The sequence below is a fragment of the Colobus angolensis genome, unplaced genomic scaffold (assembly GCF_000951035.1).
Source record: "Colobus angolensis palliatus isolate OR3802 unplaced genomic scaffold, Cang.pa_1.0 Scaffold19, whole genome shotgun sequence".
Lineage (NCBI taxonomy): Eukaryota > Metazoa > Chordata > Mammalia > Primates > Cercopithecidae > Colobus > Colobus angolensis.
In genome coordinates, this window is record NW_012115043.1 from 12,030,859 (window position 1) to 12,042,672 (window position 11,814).

General features: G+C 41.6%; 1 protein-coding gene across 4 annotated transcripts in view; it reads left to right on the forward strand.

The window, feature by feature from the left end:
- Nucleotides 1–3,778: 3,778 nt before the first annotated feature.
- Nucleotides 3,779–11,814, forward strand: part of GTF2A2 (general transcription factor IIA, 2, 12kDa) — a 19,497-nt gene continuing 11,461 nt past the window's right edge. The window contains exons 1-4 of one of the 4 annotated variants that reach the window (XM_011940484.1): nucleotides 3,796–3,910; nucleotides 4,282–4,498; nucleotides 9,646–9,766; nucleotides 11,175–11,279. In XM_011940484.1, coding sequence (XP_011795874.1) covers nucleotides 9,695–9,766; nucleotides 11,175–11,279 — 177 coding nt within the window. In that variant the 5' untranslated portion in view covers nucleotides 3,796–3,910; nucleotides 4,282–4,498; nucleotides 9,646–9,694. Of the gene's footprint in view, nucleotides 3,911–4,061; nucleotides 4,192–4,281; nucleotides 4,499–9,645; nucleotides 9,767–11,174; nucleotides 11,280–11,814 lie in introns of those variants that run through there. The other 3 variants (XM_011940483.1, XM_011940486.1, XM_011940485.1) reach the window with 3 other exon arrangements.

An 11,814-nucleotide genomic window follows, 5' to 3' on the forward strand; every position in this document is an offset into this window, starting at 1 on the left:
TGATTCTAAGTAGGGTCTAGCAGAGTCACTGGAAAGTGATAAAACCAGGAAGTAAGAGAAAACAAACCTTTATAAAGGGATAAAGACATAGCTGTCACCTAATATGCCACTGTATGTGTGTCCTCCTCTTTTTTTTTTTTTGGAGACACAGTCTCACTCCATCACCCAATCTGGAGTGCAGTGGCACGATCTTGGCTCACTGCAACCTCTGCCTCCTGGGTTCAAGCATTTCTCCTGCCTCAGCCTCCTGAGTAGCTGGGATTACAGGCACACGCCACCATGCCTGGCTCATTTTTGTATTTTTAGTAGAGACGGGGTTTCACCATGCTAGGCTGGTCTCGAACTCCTGACCTCGCTATCTGCCTGCCTCAGCCTCCCAAATGCTGGGATTACAAGCATGAGCCACCGCGCCTGGCCACGTATGTCCTTTTCATATCTCACTCTTGCTGAACACTGATTTACTCTTCCAAAATGGACTTCACTAGTAAGTGCACTGAATACTGAAATATGCTGATTGGCAAGCATATATCTGTAGCTAGAATTTTTTCAACCATAATTCCAGAATTTAAAAAGGTAAGAGATCTGCTTTTTGATAGAAGCCTTTTAAAAAGACTGTATAACTTTTCTATTTGGCCATTTATGTGAATGCTCAGGGAATTTGGAAATGTATTTTATACAGAAGTGGCTTTTTATATTTCTTCAAGTGATAAATTAGCATTAGGACATATCAGATAGAACAGGCCAGGTTCCTGATGAGGTTGGTAGAGATGTGACAGTAGGTTCATCCTTCCTTTTCCCATGTTATATGCAGAGAAGTGTTAAACTTGCTCAAGTAAACGGGAGTAGGAGATAAGCTGAAAATAGAGATTGCTACACCATTCTATTTTGTTTTCATGCCTGTTTTTTTCTCTAATCCTATATGGACATTTGAGAAATGGACCACAAATCTGAGCGGGATAGAGTAAAAGGTATTAATGTATGTACTTACGAGTTAGGCCTATTTTGCTGTTAAAGAGTCTGTCTTGTCATAGGTCATAGGAAGTGTGTGGTTTGAGTTGCTGGGAGAAAGAGTCAAGAACTTAGACTTGAATGGGAAGGCCAACTGGTGATGGAAGTGGGGTATTATCTACTCAATGTTCTAAGTGAATACAAAAGAATTACCTGGCAAGCATCCCCCTCTGCCCTTCTTGAGATTCTGAATGAATTTAGAATCAGATCAGTGGTGAGACCCAGCTATGTCACTTTCCTTTGAAGTTCTAAATGATAATTAAAATTAAAGTAGTATGGCATGTTTAACAGCAGTAAGGAGTGACAATAAAATTTAAATATAACAGTATGTTGCAACAATTTATAGTAGACCTACCTACTTATGTTTTGAGAACTAAGTAAAATGCTTTGAAAAGTTCACATAAAGCACTTAAGCACCAAATGAAAAAGATTTCGTGCTTTCAAATTAATGATATTAGGCTTGTAGGATGTCTTAGAATAAAACATGATTCTAAGACATCCTAAAAGAAGTTAAAACATTTGCATTTTGAAATTTGTATGCAGTTTGGCTAAGGAGGAACTTGGAAATTTTTATGCAGTTTGGCGAAGGAGGAACTTGGAAAATAACACTCATTAGCTTCTACACAGCACTTTTTGTATGTGGACTTTGTAAAGTTTAATGTCCCTTTAACAGTTCCTTGTTTATTTGTGTAAACCTAGCTAGTAAATATTGATGGTGTTCAGGGCCACTGACTTGCACAGCCCTTGGAGCACTATTCGCACAGAACACAATTCAGAGTTTGTTAAGACCTTAATGCACTTTGATATCTATTTCAAAAATACTTTTGTTACCGCAAGTTCATTGCTGTCATTTAGACAAAATTAATGTACTGTGATGTTTTCCTACTCTTAGGATGATGTTGCCCAGCCTAGTACTGTCATTTTACATTGTGAGAAATTCAGTTCTGATGTCTGTGTGTGCAAGGTATTAATGTGGTCCCTGTAAGAAATACTAGAGTTGGTCATGATTTTCTAAGGAGATGTAATATTTTCTTTGACCTGTTAGGAATATAACTTGTGTCTTGATTTGTTGCACATCATATTTTTTGCAACATTAATGAATTTAAATAAATTAATTGGAACGTTCGTCTTTGTCTTTTTATCACATTTTTCTTTCATTATGCTACTAAATTTTTGCTTTGAATTATCCTATAAACCTCTTAAATAACTTCAGACCTCTACACTTGGTTCCCTTTCTGTAGTCTGAGTGCTTCTATTCTTTGGGAATTAGAGAGTTCAGCCTGCTTTATTTATTTATTTATTTATTTATTATTTTTTTTTATTTTTTTTTTGAGACGTAGTCTCTCTCTGTCACCCAGGCTGGAGTGCAGTGGCGCCATCTCGGCTCACTGCGAGCTCCGCCTTCCAAGTTCACCCCATTCTCCTGCCTCAGCCTCCTGCATAGCTGGGACTACAGGTGCCCGCCACCACGCCCGGCTAACTTTTTGTATTTTTTTTTTTAGTAGAGACGGGTTTCACCGTGTTAGCCAGGATGGTCTCCATCTCCTGACCTCGTGATCTGTCCGCCTCGCCCTCCCAAAAGTGCAGGGATTACAGGCGTGAGCCACCGCGCCTGGCCCAGCCTGCTTTATTTTAACATCAAAACAATAATGAAACTTTGTGTTTCATAGCTGAGAATTTTTTTAATTAATGGGGAAGCCAAGGATGAAACCATGAGTGACTTAAAATGAAAACATAGCTTAAATAAGAACTTGTTTAGTTCATAGACCTGCTCAGAGGTTCCAGCTGATACCACTTGGTAAATGTTTTGTGGGTTTTTTGTGGGTTTTTTTTTTTTTTTGCACGCACTCTTTAATCACTATTCAGCTATTTTGTAGGATAAACTGCTCTACACATTACTGCTGCATTTAAGCCAGTTAGTGTACCATGCACCCTGACACCTAAAATAGTTTGATTTTGCAAACTCGAAATTCATATTGAAGTATTTCTCTTGCATATTAGATGCAAATTTTAAATATAACTTCTCCCAAATTAAAAGTTATTTATGAACCAGTCACAGACTAAAAGCTTTGCCTGCCTAAATGGATTGCAGCCCTGTTTCGAGGGATAAAGAAGATGCCCTGCTATAATTTTTTTTTTTTTTTGAGACGGAGTTTCGCTCTTGTTTCCCAGGCTGAAGTGCAGTGGCGCGATCTCAGCTGATTGCAACCTCCACTTCCCAGGTACAAGCGATTCTACTGCCTCAGCCTCCCAAGTAGCTCGGATTACAGGCATGCGCCACCACGCCCGGATAGTTTTTTTGTATTTAGTAGACGGGGGGGGGGCGTTTCACCATGTTAGGCTGGTTGCGAACTCTCCTGACCTCCGGTAATCCACTCGCCTCAGCCTCCCAAAGTGCTGGGATTATAGGCGTGCGCCACCGCGCCCGGCCCCTGCTATAATCTTTTCGGAATTCGTCTGCGAGGTCTTCAACAGTGTTACTCTGAACACACTTCCGGCATGAAATATGAATGCCCTACATTTCTTAAATTGTGCATCTAACAGTGGAGAAGATTAGTCTTTAAAAATTATAAGTCCCTTAGGAACGATTTAGTAAACCTGGTGAATTACTCGAGCAGTGCGCCTGTCCACCGCTTTAAGGCTTGAGGCTCCAGCCCAACGCCCCTCCTTCCATCTCCACGCCCTTCCCTGACAAGGCTTGAGTGGCGGGCGAGAGCAGGGCTGGGCGGGGCTCCCGGCCCCCTGGTGGGTGTCACTTCCAGGTTCCGCTAGCACTTCCGGGTCGGCCGCCCAGGTCTGCGGTTTCTGCGGCGGCTGGAGAGGTGGACGGGGAAGTAGGAACCTCCTGCCAGGCTCGTGGCGGCTTCTTTCCGCTCCGCGGCGGGAAGCGCCTTCCCCACAGGTAGTGGGTTAGGGAGGGCAGGGTTAGGGAGGGAAGCAGGGCCGCTCTCCCTGCCGCCTCTTCGGAGCCGGGGTGCGTTGGTCGGGTAGTCTCTGAGGGCCCTTCACTCCCGGGATCGGCCCGTTACTGACCGTTGCCGGCAAGGCCCCGCGGCCGGCACCGGAGAAGGGCGGCGAGGCGGCGGGGAAGGTCGCGTCCCGCGCGGGAGGCTCGTTGTCCACGGGGCGCCCACAGAACCCACCTAGGAGAGGTCCTCAGCCCTCCACCGTGTTTTCAGCCAGGTGAATGTCTTAAAGCATCCAATAGCGCCCTGTGAGTTTTGCCGAATTTCGGAGAGCATTTTTTAAATGTCTCCTTCCTGTGCTTTATAGCTTGTTGTTTGAAGTCTGCCTTCCAACTTTCTTCGTGCGAACTCCGGCAAAAGGAACGAATTTTAAACTGGGTGGTTTAATCAAAAAATGCTAGGACGAGTTACTTCCCAGTTTGGAGACTTATAATTTTCTGAACTGCAAAACAAGAAGGGAACAATAAATTTCTGTGGCTGATACCACGTCTAAAAGATTAGAACACAAGGAATTTTTAAAGAATGTAAGACCATTGAAATCAGTAATTTTAACAAATGTTTAAATAACGCATAACTGTTTTCTAAATAAACTCTTAAATTTGTCCAATGGGACACGATGCACGATTGTGTATTCCTACTTTGTAAAGTTTTTATCTCCCTGTTGGGATTTCTTGCCCTTTTTACCCCCTCTCCCCTCCCACATACACGTTATACTTACTGCTATCTGCCTTCGTTTATTGAACAGATTTTTTTTTTTGCTCCCATTGTGTGCCAGGTTGTTATAGACGCCTAGTTTACTTAAATGAACAAAATAAAAAGCTTTGCTCTCATGGAGCTTACATTCTATTAGTGCATGCAGAAAATAAATGTAAAATAAATATATAATGGTGTTAGAAGGTGATGGTGCTATCAAAAAAAAAAAGAAAGAAAGATAAAGGAGTACAGGAAAGTTCCAGAGTGGAGGTGGGAACTGGTATTTTAAAGATGATGGTGGTTAGTTTAAGCCTCATTTAGTAGGTGTTACTTGAGCAAAGACTTGAAGGAATTAAGAAAATTAGCTAAGTAAATACCAGGAAGAGCGTTCAGGCAGATAGGAAAACCAATACAAGGGCTTTTAAGCCTGTCATGTTTGAGGAATAGCAAGGAGAGGGATGAGCAAGAGTTTTGGGGGTGGAGGGACAAGAAGATAAAGTCAGAGATCATGGGTAGCCGGATCATTGTAAAGGCTGATAGAAGCCATGGGAGATTTTGAATAGAGGAGAGGTGTGTTCTAACTGAAGTTTTAGAAGATCACCTGGTGGCTGTGAGTTGTGATTAGAGTGTAGGGGTGAGTGTAGAAGCAGGGAAATCATTTAGGAGATTTTTGCAGTAATCCAGATGACGACAAGAGTGGCCCAGGCCAGGGTGATAACCGTAGAGATGGTGACAAATGGTTGGATTCTGAATTTATTTTGAAGGTAGGCCTTACAGGATTTGCTAGGAATTAGATATGGTGAGTGAGATAGAGGAAGTGGAGGAGGACTTCAAAGGTTTGCCCCAAGCTTGTAAAAGTATGGAGTTATTGGCTGGGCGCGGTGGCTCAAGCCTGTAATCCCAGCACTTTGGGAGGCCGAGACGGGCGGATCACAAGGTCAGGAGATCGAGACCATCCTGGCTAACACGGTGAAACCCCCGTCTCTACTAAAAAATACAAAAAAAATCTAGCCGGGCGAGGTGGTGGCGCCTGTAGTCCCAGCTACTGGGGAGGCTGAGGCAGGAGAATGGCGTAAACCCAGGAGGCGTAGCTTGCAGTGAGCTGAGATCCGGCCACTGCGCTCCAGCCTGGGCGACAGAGCGAGACTCTGTCTCAAAAAAAAAAAAAAAAAAAAAAAAAGTATGGAGTTATTTAAGCCATGATGCAAAAGGTAACAAGTAGAGATGTTGAGTAGGCAGCTAGATCCAGGAGTAAGAAGTTCTATGCTGTATGAATTTGGGGATGATCAATGGTAGCATTTAAACCATGAGAATAAATGTTATCAGTAAGGAATGGGTGTAGACAGCAGCAGAGGACCAAGGACTGTGTCCTGTGATATTTAGAGTTTAGAGTTTAGGGAAAATAGGATCAACCAGCAAACAATATTAAGAAGGATGAACTTGTGAGTTAGGACAATCCAAAAAGGGTAGTGTCCCATAAACCAAGCTAAGATCCTTTACGAAAGAGGAGGGAGTAATCAGGTGTGTCCAATATTCTGATGGAGGCTAGAGAATTAGCTTTAGCAGTGCCATTGATGACCTTCCCCAACCTGTTTCCTTAGAGTGCTAGAGGCAAAAATGAGCTTAAGAGAAGATGGGAAAAAAGGAATTGGGAGACAGTGAATACAGACAAAACTAAGGGATTTTGCTGCAAAGGGGAACTGAGAAATAGGGTGTAGCCAGCAGGGGATGTGGGTTCAGGGCTTTTTGTTTTGTTTTACTTTTTAAGGTGGGAGAAGTAGCCACCTATTTGTTTGCTAATGGAAATGATTCACAGAGAGGGAAAATTTGATGGTGAGGGAGAGAAGTAACAACTGAATTGTCAGAACAATATCCTTGAGTGAACTAGAACACAATGCCTAATACAAAGGTAGAAGGATTGGATTTAGATAAATATAGGTATATAGTTCTACTATAGTGACAGGGAGGCAGAGTATATGGGTACAGGTTGGGCTTCCCAAATCCAAAATGTTCCAAAATCCAAAATTTTGAGCACCGACATGACACTGAAAGGAAATGCTCTTTGGAACATTTCAGAGCTTGAATTTGGGGTACTCAACCCATAAGTATATACGATGCAGATATTCTGAAATCCAAAACACTTCAGGTCTCCAGCATTTCAGATAAGGAATGCTCAACCTGTATAGCTATTGGTAGGTAGCTGGATGTGGCTGTGAGTCTGGAAGTTATTGGTTCAGTTTCCTCAGTAAAGTGGAATACTTTGTGTCATACTCAGATATTTCTAATATGTTAGCACTCTGACATACTACCAAATAATTCACTCAACAAATAATGCATACTACATATGTTCTATTTGGTAAATATGTAACTGAACAAAAGTCCCTGTCTTCACTGGGTCATCTATTTTAGTAGATGGAGACAGAATAAGCGTATATATGTCAGCTTCAGTTATGGGTATGAATGAAAATAAAGCAGTGTGAGGAAGAAGGGAGGTAATTATTTCTTATAGGTTGATTATAGAAGGCCTTTCTGATGAGGTAGTGTTTGACCCAGAGATCTGAATCAAATGAGGGAGTGAACTATGCAGGTATCTGGGAAAAATACTGTCAGCAAAAAGAACCACCACCACAAAGGCCTTCAAGCAGGATCATGCTTCCCATGTCAAAGAACAGCAGGGGACCATTATGACCACAGCAGAGTGGGAGGGTGAGTGGGCGAAGATAGGGAAGTAGGTACTAGGGGGCCCAAATCACATAGGCCTTCCAAACCAGGGACTCTCTGGTTTTCAGTGAGATGGGATGCTGCCATTGGTGGTTTTGAATAGACCAGTGATGTGATTTGCCTTATGTTTTAAAGTCTTAGTGTGGCTGCTATGAAGGTGAGGTTGGGATAGGCAAGAGTGGAAATAAGGAGACCATGAGTTATCACATTAACTTTGGTGACAGATGATGGTGACTTAGGGTAATAGCATTGAAGATGGTAGAAGCTGTCAGATTCTGGCTATAGTTAGAAGGAAGAGCTGAAAAGTTGGCTGATGGATGCCAAGTAAGAAAGAAGTTACTCTTGACTCTAAGGTTTTTTTGAGCTGTTACAGGAAGACTAGATTTACTGTTTATTGAGGTGAGTAAGATTGAGGACAGAGCATGTTTGCAAGAGTAGCATCAGGAACATGGTTTTTGACAGATTGAATTTGAGCTACCTACTTGATATTTCTATCCAATGTCAAGCAGGCAGTTTTATATATGGGTACAAAGGGAGAATTGAGGGCTGGAGATACAAATTTGGGAGTCATCACCAGATAGTAGATGGTATTTAAAGCCATAAGTCAGAGGCCGGGCGCGGTGGCTCAAGCCTGTAATCCCAGCACTTTGGGAGGCCGAGACGGGCGGATCACGAGGTCAGGAGATCAAGACCATCCTGGCTAACACGGTGAAACCCCGTCTCTACTAAAAAATACAAAAAAAAAATAGCCGGGCGAGGTGGCGGGCGCCTGTAGTCCCAGCTACTCTGGAGGCTGAGGCAGGAGAATGGCGTAAACCCGGGAGGCGGAGCTTGCAGTGAGCTGAGATCCGGCCACTGCACTCCAGCCTGGGCAACAGAGCGAGACTCCGTCTCAAAAAAAAATAAAATAAAATAAAATAAAATAAAGCCATAAGTCTGGGTGAGGTAACTAAGGGAGTAAAGTATGTGGAGAATAGAGGACCCAAGAAAACTTAGGGCAGTTCAGCAGTTAGAAGTCAGGGAGCTGAGGAGGAACCAGCAAAAGAAAATAAGAAATACAATGGTATCCAGTGACATGAGAGAACTGAGAGTAGTGTCTGAAAGCCAAAGATATGTTTCAAGAAGGCAGAAATGATCTCTTGTATCCAGTGCTAGCAAGGTATGAAATGTAAGGACTGATGGCTGCCCATTATTTTTGCTGAGTTTTACCTGATGATTGCTCCTCAAATGTATTTTCCCCCATCCATCTCCAGACTGAAAATGCCATGAGGTCAAGATCTTACACCTGACGTGTAGTGGAAGCTCAGTAAATGTTTATTTACTCTGTACTGCTGCCACCCTTTTCGAGCCCCCATCCCTCATCTGTTTCTAAATCTCGCACTCAAGCCCAGCTGTCTGACCTTTCCTGACTAAAATGCTTCAGTGGCTCCCCACTGTTTGCTCCTGTCCTGCCAAACAATTCCATCTATGCCGTCTCTTTCAGCTTCATCTCCTGCCACTCCCTGTTCATACTTATGCCCTGATAATGTAGAACAGTTTATGTTTTTCCCTACAAACATTTCATCCTTCCATGGCTTTACTTGTTCTATTCTGTCAGCCTCTGGAATGACCTCCCTCCTCTGCTTGGCTAAAGTCTAGCTTAAAGAACCTGGAAGCTTTTCTGAGCCAGCTCAGTCTACAGGCAGCCTCCATGGTATGCTTTGTATCTTTATCACAGTTCTTATACTGAATTTAATCTTTTTGTATGTATGTTACATTCTTTAGAGTATAAATTTTTAGGATTTCGGAGCATGTCTTTAATCATCATCTTCTCTCTGGAACCCGTCACAGTGCCATCCTCTTGGTAGGCACTCTGTGAATACCGAATTTAGAGAGAACAGGAAAATAAAGGGGCAGACATGCAAATATGAGCTGAAGAATTTACCAGTGACTTGACAGCAGGTAGAAAGGACAGTACATGGAAAATTCTAGACTAAGTCAGAAGGCAGATATTTGAAGGAAATGGAAAAGACATTTTAATAAATATAACATCTATACTGCATAAAGGAATATGAATGCCTATGTCAAAATCACAGGAAAAAAAACTGGAAAATCATTTGTAGCTATTCCTTGTAATTCTAAATGATTATATAGTAATTTGCAACCATTAAGCGTTCTCCTAGTTCTATATTAGAATATTTGAGGTAGATGATATTATATACATAATTTATGATGTTACAGTATGATCTTTTTTAACAATTTTATATTAAATTTTTAGGACATCAATGCAAGCTTGAATAAGAAAAGCAAATTCTTCCTCCTAAGCCATGGCATATCAGTTATACAGAAATACCACTTTGGGAAACAGTCTTCAGGAGAGCCTAGATGAGCTCATACAGGTGGGAGACTGAATTAAAAATCAAACATTTTTATCTAGATGGGTTTACAGTAATTCTTGTCATATTACTTAAGCAAAGAGATATGAGGTAAAATATCTTGGACTCTTTAACCCAGCAAGTCAGTAACACTGATCACATAACCTCAAATTCTTGTTTATTACACTGTCCTGACAACAGGACACAAAATATGATTGAATGATATCATTAAATATAGCTAAATCTGGTTTTGTGCAGTGTTTCACACCTCTAATCCCAGCACGGTAGGAGGACAAGGTGGAAGGATCGCTTGAGGCCAGAAGTTTGAGACCAGCTTAGGCAACATAGCCACCACCCATCTCCACAAAAAATAAAAAAATTAGTTTGGTGTGGTTGCGCACGCTTATAGTCCCAGTTACTCAGGAGGCTGAGTAAACTCTTGAACCCAAGAGTTTGAGGCTTAAGTGTGCTATGATGGTACCACTGCACTCCAGCCTTGGTAACAGAGCAAGACCCTGCCTCTAAATAAATAAAATTAAATCTTCAAACATTTTTGTTCAACATAAAAATTTAGATTGTTGGTTTCCCCCTTCTCAAATTTAGGGAAGAAAGTCATAATTCTTTTTAGCTTTAAGGTAATTTTGTCCAGTTTAATAAAGTCTTCTGAGATTTACAAGTCTGAATTTATATTTCAATTTTGAGAGAATTAAGCCTTCTATATAATTCTCCCAAATAAAAACATATTAAGTATTTCCGACTGGGCACAGTGGCTCACGCCTGTAATCCCAGCACTTTGGGAGCCCAAGTCAGGTGGATTACCTGAGGTCGAGAGTTAGAGACCAGACTGACCGATTTGGAGAAACCCTGTCTCTACTAAAAATACAAAATTAGCCAGGTGTGGTGGCGCACACCTGTAATCCCAGCTACTTGGGAGCCTGAGGCAGGAGAATCGCTCAAACACAGGAGGCAGAGGTTGTGGTGAGCCAAGATCACACCACTGCACTCTAGCCTGGGCATCAAGAGTGAAACTCTGGGCCCGGCACTGTGGCTCATGCCTGTAATCCCAGCTACTTGGGAGGCTGAGGCAGAGGTTGTGGTGAGCCAAGATCACACCACTGCACTCTAGCCTGGGCATCAAGAGCAAAACTCCGTCTCACAAAAAAGGAAAAAAAAAAAAAAAAAAGACAAAGTTGTGTTCTGGTTTTGTAACATCACTGCATGTTTTCTTTTCAAGATTGTTTGTGTCGAGATAGTACAAAAGATATCTTCAAGCTTTGCTACTTCATCGGTTATGGCAAAGGAGATAAAGGAATTCTAGTTTAGAGGCTTTGGTTAACCTCAGTTAAATTTTAGATGATAATTTGTATATTTTTATTTACTTTGTCTTTAATGTTCTTCCCTAAGGGGATTTATGACCTTTACCTTTTCTCAGTCTCAACAGATCACCCCCCAACTTGCCCTTCAAGTTCTACTTCAGTTTGATAAGGCTATAAATTCAGCATTGGCTCAGAGGGTCAGGAACAGAGTCAATTTCAGGGTAAGGATATTTTCCTGAATCTAGAAGCCTATACCAATGGTTGTTAAAACGGTGTTTTTTTTTTAGGACCCCTACATATTTGTTAATCATAGGAAGAGGTGGCTTTTATCAGTTTTTGGAATTTGTTTTATAATAACTAAATTATACTTTTCAATCAACTATATATTATACTAAGTTGGTTCACTTAATGTGAGATACAGAGATGTTTTTAGGTTTTTATTTCATTGTTTCATAAATCAGCCTTTGTATGTTTGGCTACCTTCTCTGAAGAGTTACTGAGATTCCAAACACCTGAAATATTATCTGCAGGATTAAAGGTAAGTGGCAGAGTAATCCCCAAGGTTCTGTTATGGTTTTCAAACTCTGGCCTTTCCCCGTTCCAGGGAAGTAGAGTTATTTCTAGAAACTTCATGTTGCCTCCCTCCTACTCTTAGGTAACTTGGCTGATAAAAAACCTGATCTCTAGTGATAGATAATAGACTATTCTGGTAGCTTGGTCTCACTTGCATCACTTATACTTTGAATAGTAGTAATC